This window comes from Brassica rapa, chromosome A10, assembly GCF_000309985.2.
Source record: "Brassica rapa cultivar Chiifu-401-42 chromosome A10, CAAS_Brap_v3.01, whole genome shotgun sequence".
Classification (NCBI taxonomy): domain Eukaryota; kingdom Viridiplantae; phylum Streptophyta; class Magnoliopsida; order Brassicales; family Brassicaceae; genus Brassica; species Brassica rapa.
Genome location: NC_024804.2, coordinates 20,389,736 through 20,405,472, shown reverse-complemented (window position 1 = coordinate 20,405,472; position 15,737 = coordinate 20,389,736). Strand labels below are relative to the sequence as shown.

The 15,737-nt window shown below is 36.3% G+C and overlaps 7 protein-coding genes and 1 non-coding gene across 10 annotated transcripts; 4 read left to right on the top strand and 4 right to left on the bottom strand.

Annotated features, from left to right (window-relative positions):
- Position 1: 1 nt before the first annotated feature.
- Positions 2-1,067, top strand: LOC103847438. The gene is made up of 3 exons (XM_009124519.2): positions 2-374; positions 518-623; positions 732-1,067. The coding sequence occupies exons 1-3, from the start codon at positions 234-236 to the stop codon at positions 857-859; spliced, it is 375 nt and encodes a 124-aa protein (XP_009122767.2). The 5' UTR covers positions 2-233; the 3' UTR covers positions 860-1,067.
- A 1,678-nt stretch (positions 1,068-2,745) lies between these two features.
- On the bottom strand, positions 2,746-4,368 carry LOC103847437 (protein SODIUM POTASSIUM ROOT DEFECTIVE 1). Its single transcript, XM_009124518.3, has 3 exons — positions 3,291-4,368; positions 3,134-3,209; positions 2,746-3,036 (listed from the first exon to the last, which is right to left on the bottom strand). The coding sequence occupies exons 1-3, from the start codon at positions 4,113-4,115 to the stop codon at positions 2,903-2,905; spliced, it is 1,035 nt and encodes a 344-aa protein (XP_009122766.2). The 5' UTR covers positions 4,116-4,368; the 3' UTR covers positions 2,746-2,902.
- Positions 4,369-4,529: 161 nt separating this feature from the next.
- Positions 4,530-5,852, top strand: LOC103847436 (60S ribosomal protein L35-4). The gene is made up of 4 exons (XM_009124517.3): positions 4,530-4,742; positions 4,824-4,959; positions 5,295-5,451; positions 5,569-5,852. Exons 1-4 carry the CDS (start codon positions 4,739-4,741, stop codon positions 5,641-5,643), a joined length of 372 nt encoding a protein of 123 aa, XP_009122765.1. The 5' UTR covers positions 4,530-4,738; the 3' UTR covers positions 5,644-5,852.
- An 85-nt stretch (positions 5,853-5,937) lies between these two features.
- On the bottom strand, positions 5,938-6,011 carry TRNAR-UCG. Its single transcript has one exon. It is a non-coding gene; the product is annotated as a tRNA-Arg (tRNA).
- A 340-nt stretch (positions 6,012-6,351) lies between these two features.
- On the top strand, positions 6,352-9,477 carry LOC103847435 (ankyrin repeat-containing protein At5g02620). The gene is made up of 3 exons (XM_009124515.3): positions 6,352-7,486; positions 7,557-7,966; positions 8,389-9,477. The coding sequence occupies exons 1-3, from the start codon at positions 7,165-7,167 to the stop codon at positions 9,238-9,240; spliced, it is 1,584 nt and encodes a 527-aa protein (XP_009122763.1). The 5' UTR covers positions 6,352-7,164; the 3' UTR covers positions 9,241-9,477.
- A 1,651-nt stretch (positions 9,478-11,128) lies between these two features.
- On the bottom strand, positions 11,129-12,085 carry LOC103847434. Its single transcript, XM_009124514.3, has one exon. The coding sequence runs from the start codon at positions 11,838-11,840 to the stop codon at positions 11,358-11,360; it is 483 nt and encodes a 160-aa protein (XP_009122762.2). The 5' UTR covers positions 11,841-12,085; the 3' UTR covers positions 11,129-11,357.
- Positions 12,086-12,577: 492 nt separating this feature from the next.
- Positions 12,578-14,767, top strand: LOC103847433. 3 transcript variants are annotated; one of them, XM_033281690.1, is made up of 5 exons: positions 12,578-13,227; positions 13,324-13,402; positions 13,480-13,633; positions 13,821-13,936; positions 14,443-14,767. In XM_033281690.1, exons 1-4 carry the CDS (start codon positions 12,820-12,822, stop codon positions 13,915-13,917), a joined length of 738 nt encoding a protein of 245 aa, XP_033137581.1. In that variant the 5' UTR covers positions 12,578-12,819; the 3' UTR covers positions 13,918-13,936; positions 14,443-14,767. The 3 variants fall into 3 exon arrangements, with proteins under 3 accessions (XP_033137581.1, XP_033137582.1, XP_009122761.1); XM_009124513.3 differs by having other exon boundaries at positions 12,880-13,227; positions 13,480-13,567; XM_033281691.1 differs by lacking the exon at positions 14,443-14,767 and having other exon boundaries at positions 13,480-13,567; positions 13,821-13,937.
- Positions 13,811-15,647, bottom strand: LOC103847591. The gene is made up of 4 exons (XM_033281692.1): positions 15,162-15,647; positions 14,778-14,953; positions 14,473-14,668; positions 13,811-14,367 (listed from the first exon to the last, which is right to left on the bottom strand). Exons 1-4 carry the CDS (start codon positions 15,229-15,231, stop codon positions 14,132-14,134), a joined length of 678 nt encoding a protein of 225 aa, XP_033137583.1. The 5' UTR covers positions 15,232-15,647; the 3' UTR covers positions 13,811-14,131.
- Positions 15,648-15,737: the final 90 nt, after the last annotated feature.

Here is a 15,737-nt window from a genome sequence, read left to right as displayed (position 1 = left end):
CTTCTAATTATCAGTTATCAGGTTGTATAATCACTATTAGCTGATTCCATGAATATAAACATAAACATGTCAATTTAAATTAAAAAGCAACATACGTGATTTGAATTTTAGTTACCTATAATCAATAAAAATAAAACAAACCCTTGTCCATTTTAGGCCATTCCGTCACTATATAATAAAAAAAACATTTTCTCCTTTTCTCTTCTAGATATTTTGTCTTATAAATATTTTTGATGTCCATCTTCATTTCTTTTCTTGTAGTGTTTTCACCTGCCTTCTTCTTCCCTCATCATTTCTCTCGACATACGAAACTACTCTTTAAATCTCATATCATGGGTGATCATAACAGCTCACAAGCATCTTACATACATTTGGTACCGATTTTAATCACTTTTTCTTGTTCTCAAATCACTCTGATCTTGACATGTCGTCTCTTGGTTGATGCTGATTATATGGTATATACTATACGATCGTCATTCCTCATCATAGTATACAAATTGTCTTTTATGGGACGCAGGTGCATCATTTGATAGAAGAATGTATAGTACTCAACATGGGCAAAGAAGAGTGTATGGATGCTCTGTTCAAGCATGCTAATATCAAGCCTATCATCACTTCCACAGGTAAACACACACAAAACACATCCCTGACACACACACATATATATCTATATATATGGAAATTAATAGATATATTAGATATGAATATACGATAACTGGTAAATTTGGCAGTGTGGAAGGAGCTAGAGAAAGAGAACAAAGAGTTCTTCGAGGCATACGAGAGAAGAAGAGAAGAAATAGCGACCGAGAAAGAGACAGCTCGAATAATCCAAGATTTGCTCTCACGAACTACAATCTAAGATCACGACACCTTCGTACTTACACATACATATATGCATGTGTTTTTATATATGTATGTATGAATGAACCGATTCTATATGCTTTAAAATATGTACTTTTATTTTTCAGAAGGGAATGAATAAGCTTTCACCAATGGAAAATATGCTTTTCATTTTACTTCCTAATTGAAGATTTGTATCATCTTATAACTATGATACGATTTGTTTAGATTGTGGCGATTTTACGGTAAGAAAACTGACAGACATCGAATGGTGGATATGCCACGTGAAATACACGTGGAATGACGTGGGAATGTTCGTCACTGCATAGGATTGCGTGTTAGGATTTGGTGATGACTGTTAAAAGCTATGGTTGCCTTTTTGTTTTCTTGTCTTTTTAGTGTTGAAGCTAAAGGTTGGTTTGTATGGCGAAGAACTATTACTCTCATCTTTTATTTATTGCTCCCTCCATATTCAAACACCGTATTTTCGGTCTATTAATTGGACCGACCCGACTGGACCATTCTTTAACTTTTTCCGTATGTATAGAGATGAATAATAGTGGACGAACATCGGTATGTACTTGAGATGACAAATTTAGTTTCAAATAAGTTATATACGTTATTCATTTCTTCTTATATACTTTTACAATATTAATCTCATTCTGATTTGTGAGCCTGTAAAAGTTAATAGTTTTGGCCAATTGATTTTCATTGGCTGTTAGTTGAAGCGTGACAAACAACATCTTGTAAATAAACTTCGACATGGTCTATACTCGTTATAACTGAACCAATAGACATCTATACTATGTTAAAGTATTCCTAAATAAAAGGATCGTATTTGTTAAAATATATGACTGAAGTTAAATCACATATCAAACAACATACAATCTTTGTTTATATTTCTATAGATAAAAACATGTCAAAGTGATTACAAACGAGATTAAATTCCTCTCTCAGATTGTTGATCTTGGACATCTGCTTTACAAGACACTGTTAATGTTTCCCCTATGGATTGCCCAATTTGTTTTTTTTTCCTTTACACCGTTTGCCAAATTTAAAAGAACAAACAAGTACCTAAATGTAAAAGTCAGTCAACATTGTTTCTTCAAAATTGAGTGTGGTACCATTTTTTTTACTTTCAGAGTTTGCAAAACGAAATTTAAATTCTAGAAAGCGAACAAGAAAAGATGTCAACACCACAAAAGAGAAAAAGAGCAAGCAAGAAAACGAAATGTTTAAAACGACAAACTTTGGAAACACCAATGAATACGTAATGTAATGTTTTTCATGCAGTTTCAGTTATTTTATTTTCTATTTGTTATTAGAAAAAAGTTTTGGACGGTCCATTTTATTTGCGTAAACTTCGCATATACTTGTTGTTCTAACGTTAACATCACATTTGCTCAATCTAAGTGTTTTCATGAACGTAGAAATCAAAACAAAAATTCGTAGCCACAAGTTCACACGAGTATAAGACGAAAAAGAGTTCCAATGAAGAAAAAAAATCAGCAAATGATGGGATTCTTTTTTGTTGTGATTCAGTTATGACTTTTGTTTTGTATGAGTAATGCTGATACTAGCGGTAACCTAAAGAGGACTAACTTCTTAGACGTCATGACAACTAGGTTTATTAGAATGGAAACCAGCGAAATGATTAAAAGTTTAAAACGAATCAAAGACATTGAATAAAAACAATGAGATTTTGTTTTATTTGTATTGATATGAAGGGATTGATGATGAAATCTACTATCTAAATGATGCCTCTATCGCGATGAAAGGATGTTTTTCATTTCATACACACTTTAACCAAATATTAAACTTTTAGTTTTGTCAATGAAGATTTTGGTATCTTCCCCTTTGGTAGAATCATTACTTTTTTTTTTTGGTAAACTGCTCGATACTAACTACTTAAGAAATTTTGTAAATTCTGATGCCAACACACACAATGAACTTACAAAAGAGAGTAACGTTTTTCACAAACTGTCTTCCAAAATAAACATAACAACACTGAAGAAAACATAGCAATAAACTTAACAGAAAAAGGAATACATGTAAAGAGAGATTACTTCTGAATAGTCTCAGGCCACACCTGGGCGTTTTTAACTTTGGAAATACTCGCTAGCACAGCTAACGGCGTTACGTCTCCTGTCACAGTAACCTTCTTCGCAGCGAAGTCTATGTTAAACGACGTCACGCCTACACACAACGACCAAAAACACCAAAACAGGTATTTTAACAACCTTAAAGATCGAAAGATAAAATTCAACAATATAATTAAATTAATTGTTAATACCTTTCAGTTTCGAAAGATGTTTCTTGACTTTTCCTGCACAGCCTTTGCAGTGAAGTGACACTCTCAAGACTACCACCTTTAAAAGAAATATTGTTAAGTTTTTGTTTCAGACATAACCTCATGCTTGCAAAAATTAACGTAGTGTTTGATTATTTACTTGGTCGGAAGACGGGTCCTTCTCTGTTGGCGGAGGCGACGGTGGAGGAGGAGGTGGTGGAGGTTGTGGAGGAGAGAACTTGAAATCCGGAGACGAAACATCTTTATCTTCAAGAGAGCTTTGAGATGCTGTCGGAGAAGCTTTTGTGTGTTCGGACAAAGGATTATCTGGAGATGAAACATCTTTATCTTCATGAGAGCTTTGAGATGCTATCGGAGAAGCTTTTGTGGATTCATAGAAAGGATTATTCGGAGACATAACCGGGTCATAGTCCAAGAATCCATCGAAGAAATCAGGTTGCTTCTTCTCCAAGAAAGAAGAAGAAGAGAGATGCTTAGAGGCGTTTATTACCAATCTATCTTCATGAGTCTTATCCAAATCTTCATCCATGGTTATCTCCGGTTCAATAGGTACTGGAATCGGGTCAGAGTCCACAAACCCGTCAAAGAAAACCGGGTTGCTCAGTAAGTACCTTGAAGAACCTTGAGGAGTGTCACTGGTAAAACAACTAATGGACGACTTACCAGCGTCACATTGACTTTTCTTGCTCTTCCTCTTCGAAACACGTGTTGTCTCGCTGCTCTCTAGACCAAGTCTAGTCTTGAGAGGAGTATGATACGTAGAAGACGAAGAAGGAGGAGCAGATGAGGAGTTGTGGTTAGGAGAAGGTGGAGGAGTGAACCTCCGACCGTCACGTATGATTGGGTTATGACGGTCGATGGCTCGACCACCGAGCCGGACCGTGGGTGAAGAAGAAGAAGGTTGTGAGGGTTGGTCCATGGTTGAGCAAATGTTTCTTGTTGATGCTTGAGATGCACATAACATTTTTAATGCTCTTTTTTTTTTTCTTACGATGTAAAATAGTTTTAAGAAACAGTCTATAGTTGTTGTATAGAAATAAAAATGGGGAGAGGTTGCTTTGGTGACATAAATGTATATATTTAGGTTCTGTTAAAAGATAATTTTTTGGTTGAGAGAATCGACTTTAAAAAAAGTAGTATTGTTATTCGGATTCTTATCAAACCAATGTATTGAGATTGTTAGGTGGACTTTGAAACCGTGTCGAATTATTGTGATTCGAATGAGTTGATGGCCATGCCTTACTGATAATTTCGAATCTAATTCTCATAAAAACCATACCAAAAAAAGTTCAGAATCTGATGCTCTTTTGGGGGCTTATTGACGAACTTATTCCTCTCTGCTTTCACTATTCCACTTTTCTCTCATCTTTTCGCCTACAAATACAGCCCATGAAGTGTGTCCTTTAGTTATATAGCCCATGACTCAAATATATGGTTCTTGGGCTTTTACGGCCCATTATATTTGACTCATAAATGGGTTTTCAACTCATTCGCATCGTATAAATTTGCATTGTTACTCAAAATTAGGGTTTTGCAACATTTGGAACCAGAAACGAGGAAGCAGAGTTCAACACCAGCAAGCTCACGATGGGTATGAAGATGAATAGATAGATCCATTGAGTATCCTTCCTTTTTAAATTACGTAGTTCTGATTAGTTTAACTGTTGTTTAGCAAGGATTAAGGTTCATGAGCTCAGAGAGAGATCGAAGACAGATCTTCAGAGTCAGCTTCAGGAGTTTAAGGCTGAGCTCGCTCTCCTCCGTGTCGCTAAAGTCACCGGCGGTGCCCCTAACAAGCTTTCCAAAATGTATGTATTTGCCTTCTACATTTACTCATAACACAGTGACAGAGCATGTATACATTTGTTTCGAATTAGTCTAATTTATCATTTCAATTTTAGGATGACAAAAGCATTATTTAGCATTGTCTTTATTGTTAGTTAAATCGAGAAGGTCAGAGAAAGTTAGCATATGTTTTGGTTTTGTAGCATTTGGAGGAATAGTTCACATTTTGAATATATAATGTGTGTTGTAGATATGCAAACAAACTTATATCTCAAAACTATATTATTTGTATTCTTAGTTTTTGTTGGGTTTTTATTTGACAAATATATTACTTGTAATATTTACTTTGATCTTTCAGCAAGGTGGTGAGGAAATCAATCGCTCAGGTATTGACAGTCATCTCCCAGAAGCAGAAATTAGCACTAAGGGAAGCATACAAGAGCAAGAAGTTTTTACCTCTTGATCTCCGTCCCAAGAAGACTCGTGCTATCCGCAGACGTCTTACCAAGCATCAGGTCTTTATCCTCATTTCCAACGTCCACATTTTGCTTGGTTCTTGTTATAAAATTGTTCCATCATTGCAAGTTATCCTTATCTGACATTTGTATATCATTGGGTTATTTGTGTTGCAGTCTTCTTTGAAGACAGAGCGTGAGAAGAAGAAAGAGATGTATTTCCCTCTGAGGAAGTATGCTATCAAAGTCTAGTTTTCCTTCTCTCCTTCTTAGCGCTACTAGAAGTGATTCTGCTTCTTGATTGTTTCGCTTATGTATTCTCCTCTTTTTTTTTTTTTTCCACCTTTCATTTTTACTCAAGTTTTGTTATGAATATCTTCAAAGACCTTGTTGAAATTGAACGTTTCATTTTGTCATCGTTTAGTTGAAGAGGATAAATGAAAACAAGTCAGTTTGGTTAATAGCTTTATGGTTCGAGCTTTTTAGGATTATAAATGTAACGTATTGCAGCTGAATGTGGTTGATTAAAAATATAAAAAACTTTAACGACCACAGTGGGAGTCGAACCCACGACCTTTTGATCCGAAGTCAAACGCGCTAATCCACTGCGCTATGCGGTCTTGTTGATAAAGTGTTTGACGTTTGATTCATTCGCTTATATCATGTTTGCCATGGTACGATTTAGGAGTTTCAACCCAACTTTCAACGATAATTAAGTATTTTTCAGCATTCCAACCAGAGTTAACTAACTAAATGGCCGTAACGTTTTGTATCAGTGTCCGTTGTTTTCCCACGTCCACACAGATAATACCCCAATAATGGAGGGTCCTTTATTAAAAATATCTTGATGTCATGTTCCAGTGACAATAGTTTTATTTTCTTTAAATAGGCAGTGACGATAAGTTTGTTTATCTATATTGTTCAGTGGCGCAGAGAAAAACTTCATTTCAGTTCAATTTCCTTTGTTTTCTATCAACTTATTTATTTAAAGTTGATACTATTTGTTTGCCGATAACATGCTTTGTTCTCTGCACTTCATGATATTCAATAAATTATAGTCTGTTCTATCAACTTGAATGGTAATAAATTAAAAATGGAGAAAAGTATTCTTACTTTTACTATAATTTTTGGCATCTTCCTGATTGTTCTTCATAAAAGATTAAAATCTATAAGATAACACTTTTCTCTAATTCTCTGATTGACAACCAATATCTGAAAAAGGGTACTCCTCATTTTATGCATCATAGATTAGATAAGCTTTTGACTTATATATCAGATGTTTGGTAAAACTGTTATTGAATGAAAATTCTAAATTAAAATGTTAAATTTAGATTTAAGTTTTATGTTTCATTCAGCTTTATTCAAACTGTCGTTTAACCTTTTGTTTTTCTAAGCTTTAAAAACAATCATTAGTAACCAAATAAAACCGAGTTTAGTACATGTGTTATATCAGTTTGCAATATCTCAAAGACTCGAAGCAAATATGATGTTTAGGTTCACAACTGTTTAGTATATAAAATTAAATTGGAAATCAATAACAACGAGCAAGTGATGTACTATTTTGAGTCGACAGTAAGTAGGTCTGATAATGTTATTGTAATAAGAAGATAATTATGATACGAAACAGCACAAGAGGCCAAAACCACGAGCAGAGAAGTTCTGTTTCTTCTCCAAAATTCATGTGACTCTTGTCGAATTCATCTTCTTCGATCTGTGTTCTTCATTTGTCTGGCCAAATCTCAAATCCCAAAGATTGAAACAAGAATCGTCATCATGAAAGAGGATAACAAGAAGACGATGACGAAGCAGATAACTACGAGGCGCGACGACACGCCGCTACACACGGCGGTCAGAGAAGGCAAAACAGAGATTCTCTTAGAGATGATCGGCGAACACGACGACGACGGCGCAGAGCTGAAAGAGCTGCTGGCGGAGCAAAACCAGTCAGGTGAAACGGCTCTGTACGTTGCAGCTGAGTTCGGCCACACCGACATGGTCAAGATTCTGATGAAACACTCCGACTCCGTCTTAGCCGGAACCAAAGCCAAAAACGGCTTCGACGCCTTCCACATCGCCGCCAAAAACGGCAATCTAAGTGAGTTGACTTCCATGTGAATCTTTACTTTAGTTAATTTGTGAATTTTAATTCGAATTCAATGTTGTAGAGGTTCTTGATGTGTTAATGGAGGCAAACCCGGAGCTATCGTTTACATTCGATTCATCCAAAACGACAGCGCTTCACACGGCGGCTTCACAAGGGCATGGAGAGATTGTCTGTTTCCTGTTGGACAAAGGTGTGGACTTAGCAGCTATTGCGAGAAGCAACGGTAAAACCGCTTTGCACTCTGCCGCTAGAAACGGGCACACGGAGATTGTGAAGGAGCTGATTGGGAAGAAAGTTGGAATGGTTACGAGAGTCGACAAGAAAGGTCAAACCTCGCTTCATATGGCGGTTAAAGGACAGAACGCTGAGATCGTTGATGCGTTGATGAAAGCAGATCCTTCGTTGATCAATGCTGCTGATAATAAAGGAAACACTCCTCTGCATATCGCTGTCCGTAAAAACAGAGCAGAGGTAAGTTGTTGTTGTTTCAAAGTTACTTATTGTAACATCTCGGTTTTTGGTATAATTTAAAAGGCTAAAGAGAAATTATTTGGTTACGTATATCACCAAATTATATTTACTTTTTCGGTCATATCTCCATAAAAAAAACTCTATGTAGTGAAACGATGTGTGATCTATTGAAAATTGATTCGTTATGTAGTAAGACCAGAGCACCAAGAAAAGTCACGTAGTGATTGTAGATTCAGTAAACAAGTATTTAAAGCTTTTGAAAAATTAATGCACCACTTGTTGGATGGAATGAAACCCAAAACCGAGTGAACGGGCGTGAAAAACCATTAGTCCTTGGGCGGTCAGGGGTTATAGAATTTTTCATGGTTTATTGTTGTTAATGTTGTTTCAAAGTGAATACTCTTTTCTTGTTTTCTTTGCAGATTGTTCAGACGGTTTTACAGTACGATGAAGTGAGTAGAGTGGCGGTTAACAAATCAGGAGAGACAGCTCTTGACATCGCTGAGAAGACCAGCCTTCACGAGATTGTACCGCTTCTTCAGAAGATCGGTATGCAGAACGCAAGATCCATCAAGCCAGCTGCAAGTGTTGAACCATCAGGCTCCTCTAAGAAACTGAAAGAAACGGTCAGCGAGATAGGCCACGAGGTGCACACTCAGCTCGAACAAACCGTGAGAACGAGGAGAGAGATCCAAGGAATCGGCAAACGTGTCAACAAAATGCACACGGAAGGACTCAACAACGCCATAAACTCGACGACTGTCGTAGCCATTCTCATAGCAACCGTTGCCTTTGGAGCTATCTTCAACGTTCCAGGCCAGTACACGGACGATCCTAAAAACGTTCCTTCAGGGTATACACTCGGAGAGGCGAGAGCAGCTTCGAGACCCGAGTTCTTGATCTTTGTAGTGTTTGATTCTTTCGCGCTCTTCATCTCTCTAGCTGTTGTTGTGGTTCAGACATCGGTTGTGGTTATAGAGAGGAAGGCTAAGAAGCAAATGATGGCGATAATCAACAAGCTAATGTGGATGGCTTGCATAATGATCTCGGTGGCGTTCTTGTCGCTGTCTTTCGTAGTTGTGGGTGATAAGGAGAGGCCGTTGGCGATTGGTATAACAGCCATTGGAGCTTTGATTATGGTTTCAACACTTGGGACTATGTGTTATTGGGTTGTTGCTAATAGGATTGAAGGGTCTAAGTCGTCTCCAGCTTCAATGATGTCAGATGCTGATTTAGTTGATCACAAGCATAACCGGAAGCTTTATGCGGTTTGATTGGAGTGAAAGAGATAGTAGTTGAAGAAGACACATTCAAGAACAGAGAGATTTTTGTATCCAGAAATAAAAGGAGATCTCTTTGTTTGTGAAGATTCTGTATATGTAATGTAAGAAATGAAAAATAGTATATACCATTGTATAAGCTTTTACCTAAACATTACGTTGCAAGTAACATAAGAAAAGTAATGGATTACTTATCAGCCGGGTCTCGCTTTGTATGACCTAGGCTACCTACCTAACTCTTCTAAGGTGATCTAGGACCTTCCGAGTTCAGACTACGTGAAAATTTTATGCAATGATTATAATGATTTCAGATATAAGCAAATAATAAATTAACGAAGAATAAGAGAGCTGGATAATATATAGTCTGGCGACATACTGTCTCGTTGATGAGTCTTGAAGCTTAAGCGTCAGAAATCAAGCATGCCATGTTTGGTGTATGGCAATATCATGATTTTTTTTTGTTTTTTAATATCTTTTGTAATTTTATATCCAATTATTGTTTTAAAACCCCATTTATTCAAGAAAATTTTGCCACCATCTCTGTTTCATCCGGAAATTATTAATTGGGAGTTTGAAGCTTTCTGCCATTATTGTACAAATTAAGCGACATTACTTGTCCACGGGACCACGTCTATCTAAATTCGATTTATCAATAATGTATAACAAATTAAGGAAAAATATCTTATGTATTCATTTCCGAGTTTTAGGAAATACATTCAGGTTTGGTTATCTTCCACGTAATATTATTGTTTAAAAGAAAACTCTTGACACGACAAAAGGTTTTCATATATTAGTTTCTTTCGTGGTCGTGAAACGTGATTATGTGTGGTTCTCTAAGCCCCCACTAATCAATAATCATAGCAGGCGTGACACGGATTTTGGTAAGCACTTGAATATTAAATCCTCTAATTGTTCCACTTAACTATCCATCATGCACTAAACAACCTTCGTATAAGTGTGACTAATATATATTTCTGTATCATTTATAATTTGTAGATTGTGCAAGCTAAATCTTATAATGCGGTTAATTTGTAAAACGACGGTCTGTTGACTCTTCCAGTATTACACACGACGATGCCAACTAATTAAATGGGACACATATTTTAATTGAATGAATACTTTACCTCATTCTCTTCAAAGTCAACACAAAGAATGTTGGTGACTGAATATGCATAGGTTAACACTGCGAAGGAAAATGAATCAACATGGTACCTTTTCCGTTCATAAATAATATTCGAAACGAAAATGTAGGTTTATTGAGATTATCTATTCCTACGTCAGAAGTTGAGTTTTTTTGGTGTATGATTGATGTTAAAATTTATATATACGACGTGTTAGTTGAATCTTGAAACACATACATGATCATCTATATGGTCTATCTAGTAATTTAATTTGAAAGATATAACAACTTGGAAAATAATATATGTTTTTAGCTACGATTCTTCTTTTACTTGTGTTGAACAACTTTATTTTACACTTTTACGGGGAATGTTTTTTTACACCTTTAGTAATCCATGGGCATCCGATGCTGGAATTCCCCGCCTAACAGTTTTTCAATATAACTATTTTTTTGGGGGTAAGAAAGCTCCATATTTAAAAAAAAACTCATAACATGTATACTTTGCAATTCTAACATTATAGTCCCCCCTATTTTAGGTTTTTCTTCTTAAACGTTTCTTGAAAATCATATGTAAATGCAAAGTAATACATTGTCACAAGTTCATAGACTTTTTCGAGGTTTTATATGAAAACATTGCAAAATAACTATTCTTTCAAAAAATTGTTATTAATTTTTTTTTTGTTAAGATTTTAACATTAATTTTAACTCGCAACCGATATATTTTTGTTATTTTCTATCATCCTGAAGTTAACAAAATACTCATGCATGAATTGAAAGATCATCTATATATACTACAAAATAATTATACAAAACCAAGATATGCCATTAAAATTCTCTATACTACAAATTTAAATACAAAACAAAATCAAAAGTAAAGAAAGAAGAAAAAGAAGGAGGCAAAAAGACCAGTTTAAGATACTCTCAAAACAAAGAAAAAAAAACTCAAATATTAATTAAAAGTTTGATACAAGAAGGTAATGCATGAACTTAGCTAGTTTGGATCAACAACATCTACGGTCGCAGCACAAGAGAGTAATCTTCGAAAAAACCTGAACATAACAGAACAAGCTTGTTCTCTCTTCTTCTTCTTTCTAACTCTCCTCTTCTCACGACGGCGACCCGGTTTTGACATCTCAACGATGACATCAGTTTCCTCCTTATTCCCCTTCCTGAACGAGGCCGTTTCCTTAAACCTCCCTAGACACGAGGTTTGCGTCGCTGATGGCAGTACCTTCGCCGATTTGCTCTTGTCGTCGTCATCTTCCCGAGAGAACGTGTAGCTTCGGAGATACATCTGCCGGCAAGATATGCTATCCACTACACGCGCCGTTGGTACGCCGCCTCCACGTCGGACGGAGCGGACGAACTCTGCGTCCGACTCAGGCCACTTATAGAGATTCACATAAGTGGTACGAACCGGCACGCGTGTATCACGTGCATCGTCGATGCAGCTAGAGATGCATACTGAGTTCATGTTCTCTAGTATTTGTTGTTGTTGTTGTGACTTTTCCTCTCCGGTGAATCTGTATTGTGTATGTGTACTATATATGAGTGTATATTTTAAAAAGGTTTAGAGACGTGGAGGAATAAGTGAAGCTTAAATTTAAAGAAAAGATAAGTGGAGGTGAAAGAAGAAATGTTGAAAGAGCATGATTAAGGGAGGCAGGGGATATTATTTTACTTTCATAGAAGAGAAGGAGAAAAAGAATAGAGAATTTGTACTCCTTACACACCACTTTTCTCCTATTTGCACTTCATACCCTATATCCCTCCAATTTTCTTCCCTCAACATACCATTTTCCCCCCATTCAATGATATCCCACCTTTGTTAGTATATTTAGCTAATTTACTCAAAAGAATACATATGACAATTAGTAGTGGTGGGGGTGGTAATGACTGCTTTTTTGTTGTTATGTTTTAAAATGAAAGCAATATTAGTAGTAATTAACGAGAATGGGTTGTTATGATTTGGTGTGATTAAAATGTACAGTTGGTGTTTTTTCTTGTTGAAAATGATAAGTAATTAGTAATACGTAAAATAGTAGTATAACATAATGAATATGTGATTTGCAAGGTCTTAAATTCAATAATATTTTTATAGATTTTTCACTATTTCAAATAAGAAAATCAAAATTTGGGTAATGTCGGTCATTTCATTCCGCATATTTTAAACATTAGGTATGTCATGTAAGCAATTGTTTCTTTTACTCACTCATAGTCATATTTATAGTTTAAAAATCAAAGTTCCGACTTAATTTTTGAATTGTTAATCTTTATAAATAGTGTTAGTGATTCTAACGTATCATAACATGGCTTAAAATGTGGTAGTGTATACTGAGTGAACTGTAAACGACAAAACAACCGAACGATGTATAATAATACATTCTGATTAATAACCACAAATGTTAAATTATTCGTCAAGCTCTCATGGCCTCAGTTTTTGATATGAATATATGATGGGCCATGCAAGAATCAAGCTCCCACATTTGCTTAGCTTTAAATGGGCCTGTATAAGAAAAGCTTTTGTTTTAAACATTTTTCGCAGAGGTAAAAAGCTTATCTTGACGAAAGAAACATTTTGCGCCAAAAAAATGTTTCCTTCGCTTGCGTTAGCGACGGCACCAATGGCCTTGACGATAATCTCTGCAAGGAGACGGTCCCAAGTCACGCAACTTTACGCAAAGAAAACCAAACCGGAGAAGAAGCGGGCAACGACAACGTCGACGAGCGGTTTCTCGGGAAGAACATCGAAGGAGCTGACGTGGCAGTGCATAGAAGGCTGTGGAGCTTGCTGTAAGCTTGCGAAGGACTTCGCTTTCGCCACACCTGACGAAATCTTCGACGACCCTGATGACGTTGAGGTCTGTTTTGTTTTGTCACCCACCACTTGTTCGACGAAAGTCCTCTGTTAATTGCTTTTGAAAGTTGAGATGTTATTGCTTTTTAATATATTATAGCTGTATCGAAGTATGATTGGTGATGATGGATGGTGCATAAACTACGACAAAGCTACACGCAAATGCTCCATTTATGCTGGTAAATTTTGTTAGCAATTCTCTGTGGTTATATCTGATTTGAAGACTGAGACAATGATGAACGGTTTGTGAGTCCAGATCGTCCATATTTCTGCCGGGTTGAGCCAGAGGTTTTCAAGACTCTGTATGGGATCGAAGAAAAGAAATTCAACAAGGAAGCTTGCAGGTATCATCAGTGTTCCTCTTTGGTTGGTCTTTATCATTTTCCCTTGCAAGAAGCCTCTTTCACAAGGTCTTATCTGATGCTAACTCTAAATTTATATCCGAATATTATTAAGAAACTCTTGGGTTCAGCTGTGTAAACTTGCTAAGATAAATGGATGATTCCACAACTCATTTTCTTACCGGTAATAAAACAATGTGGGACGCTAAAATGTGAGAAGGAACTGATTATTGTTTTTTTTTTTTTTACGTTTCAGCTGCTGCATTGATACCATTAAGACGATTCATGGCCCAGATTCCAAAGAACTAGATAATTTCAACCGTGCTATCAGAAGTAGTCCAAGCTCGAGTTAGCAGCCTGATTAACTCTAAGGTAGGTTCTGATTCACTACGTTTATATAATGTTCCCTCAATGCACTTGTGTAATGCAATGAGTACAATAGCCTTATAGTATTAGAAAGTTATACCAAAAACTGAGATCGTTACTGCCATCTCTCTTCCCTAAAAATCAAAATAACCTGCAAAAAAATCATGAAAGACCAAAAAAGGTTCCTGTGCAAAGGCCATGTCATAGCACAGGTTCAAGTCCAAGTTCATCTTCAGGTTCATCATTTTCCTCAAACAGCTTCATAAACCTGGCTTGATCTCGCTGCAGCTTCATCCTCTTTGAGTGCCTAAACATGAATACCCCTCCAATCACAACAAGAGTTGCACACAACACCCCTGCCACAATCGCTATCGCAACTTTTGACCCATTATCTCCTTCCTCTTTTGAACTTGAACCCGTCGTTGCTCCAGCAGATACTGCAACACACACACATTATTGCATTTAGATTCATATCTGTTACTTCTGTTCATCAATTTCGTTTATTTTGACAGGAAACAGATAAATCAAAGGTTATTACTCACCGGAGTCAAGTTTGGCACAACCATGGCAGACAAAAGTAGCATTAATCTCTTTTTCCTTAAAGTGCATATAGATTTGGCTAGCAGAGAAATCAGATGGACAAAGCTCCCATTCATCAAACTCTTTGTCTGATATCAGACTGCCTTGTTCATAGATTCCGCATCTCTTACATTTCTCGCCACTGATCTCTGTCATAGGCTGTGTAATAAGCAAATAGAGAAAAGAGACATCTAAGTTATTACAATCTTTGACTCTTATTAATTGATGTTAGTAATATAAACATATGTAAAAGCAAAATGAAACTTGCCTGCCATGATTCTTGACCGCGAAAAGTGTACAATATATCTGATTTGGTAACATCAGGAAGAACAGTCTTGTTCTCTCCTTTGCATTGGAAGTAGACCGTGTGTTTGAGTTTGAACCAGTCATGCTTCGTGAATATCTCGATGGAGTTCAGTGTGATAGATTGTGCTCTAACAGATCCTGCAATTTCGAAGATAGAAACCCATTTCTATAATAATATATGTTGGTGGCTAATGCACAAAGGAGACATACTCCAAATCTTTGATATCCTAATGCAAAACTCTCCCACGCAAATCGTTCTATGGAAACAGAACATGAAGACATGGGTACAAATTTGGTAAAGGCAACAAGCTGTTTTGTTCCCTGGGAAAATTGTTGTGTACGTTACCTGGAATCAACGTATTTGAGAGGAGCCAGAATAGAAGATTTCTCCAGATCAACATATTCATAATCGTCATTTTTATTTGCTTTTGTTGATTTGTTTTCGTTCAAAGCTCTCTTTTATTTTTTACCAAGGAAACAGAGGATGAAGAAGAAAGCATTAGAGGAAAAAGAGGGAGAGAGATCCAGAACGACACGTGCGTGCCACGCACACATCCTCTTAGACATTCTCCATCTTCAATTGCATATTCAATACACAACAATTGGTAACGTTCGAATAGAATATCGACAGTGACAAAATGAATATTTCAGTCAAAACAACTCATAAAGACCTTATTATCATTCTTAGGTTCGTTAAGAGTATAAAACATTTTTTCGAAATTATTTAGTTAAATTTTTGAAACTTTCTTTCAGTAATAAATCGAACAAAATCAGTTTACATATGTTCTGTATGGCCGTTTTCTTTTCAACAAATTAAGAACATTAAAAAAAAACTGAAAACGAACAGATGAGACACTCTGTCAAAGCTTGTCAGAAAAATGGCAAACTACTAACCGAATAATGAATCTCTCCAAAGTAAAAA

Excerpts from the sequence above, each read along its gene's own strand:
- LOC103847438 (XM_009124519.2), top strand. The coding sequence starts at position 234 with ATGTCCATCTTCATTTCTTTTCTTGTAGTGTTTTCACCTGCCTTCTTC. Across the intron at positions 375-517 it reads AAGCATCTTACATACATTTG|GTGCATCATTTGATAGAAGA; the intron begins GTACCGATTTTA and ends TATGGGACGCAG. Across the intron at positions 624-731 it reads GCCTATCATCACTTCCACAG|TGTGGAAGGAGCTAGAGAAA; the intron begins GTAAACACACAC and ends TAAATTTGGCAG.
- LOC103847437 (XM_009124518.3), bottom strand. The coding sequence starts at position 4,115 with ATGTTATGTGCATCTCAAGCATCAACAAGAAACATTTGCTCAACCATG. Across the intron at positions 3,210-3,290 it reads AGGACCCGTCTTCCGACCAA|GTGGTAGTCTTGAGAGTGTC; the intron begins GTAAATAATCAA and ends TTTCTTTTAAAG. Across the intron at positions 3,037-3,133 it reads ACATCTTTCGAAACTGAAAG|GCGTGACGTCGTTTAACATA; the intron begins GTATTAACAATT and ends CGTTGTGTGTAG.
- LOC103847436 (XM_009124517.3), top strand. Across the intron at positions 4,960-5,294 it reads CCTAACAAGCTTTCCAAAAT|CAAGGTGGTGAGGAAATCAA; the intron begins GTATGTATTTGC and ends TTGATCTTTCAG. Across the intron at positions 5,452-5,568 it reads GACGTCTTACCAAGCATCAG|TCTTCTTTGAAGACAGAGCG; the intron begins GTCTTTATCCTC and ends TTTGTGTTGCAG.
- LOC103847435 (XM_009124515.3), top strand. The coding sequence starts at position 7,165 with ATGAAAGAGGATAACAAGAAGACGATGACGAAGCAGATAACTACGAGG. Across the intron at positions 7,487-7,556 it reads CGCCAAAAACGGCAATCTAA|AGGTTCTTGATGTGTTAATG; the intron begins GTGAGTTGACTT and ends TCAATGTTGTAG. Across the intron at positions 7,967-8,388 it reads TCCGTAAAAACAGAGCAGAG|ATTGTTCAGACGGTTTTACA; the intron begins GTAAGTTGTTGT and ends TTTTCTTTGCAG.
- LOC103847434 (XM_009124514.3), bottom strand. The coding sequence starts at position 11,840 with ATGAACTCAGTATGCATCTCTAGCTGCATCGACGATGCACGTGATACA.
- LOC103847433 (XM_033281690.1), top strand. The coding sequence starts at position 12,820 with ATGATGGGCCATGCAAGAATCAAGCTCCCACATTTGCTTAGCTTTAAA. Across the intron at positions 13,228-13,323 it reads ACGACCCTGATGACGTTGAG|CTGTATCGAAGTATGATTGG; the intron begins GTCTGTTTTGTT and ends AATATATTATAG. Across the intron at positions 13,634-13,820 it reads CAAGAAGCCTCTTTCACAAG|CTGCTGCATTGATACCATTA; the intron begins GTCTTATCTGAT and ends TTTACGTTTCAG.
- LOC103847591 (XM_033281692.1), bottom strand. The coding sequence starts at position 15,231 with ATGACGATTATGAATATGTTGATCTGGAGAAATCTTCTATTCTGGCTC. Across the intron at positions 14,669-14,777 it reads GCGGTCAAGAATCATGGCAG|CCTATGACAGAGATCAGTGG; the intron begins GCAAGTTTCATT and ends CTTATTACACAG. Across the intron at positions 14,368-14,472 it reads TTGTGCCAAACTTGACTCCG|TATCTGCTGGAGCAACGACG; the intron begins GTGAGTAATAAC and ends TGTGTGTTGCAG.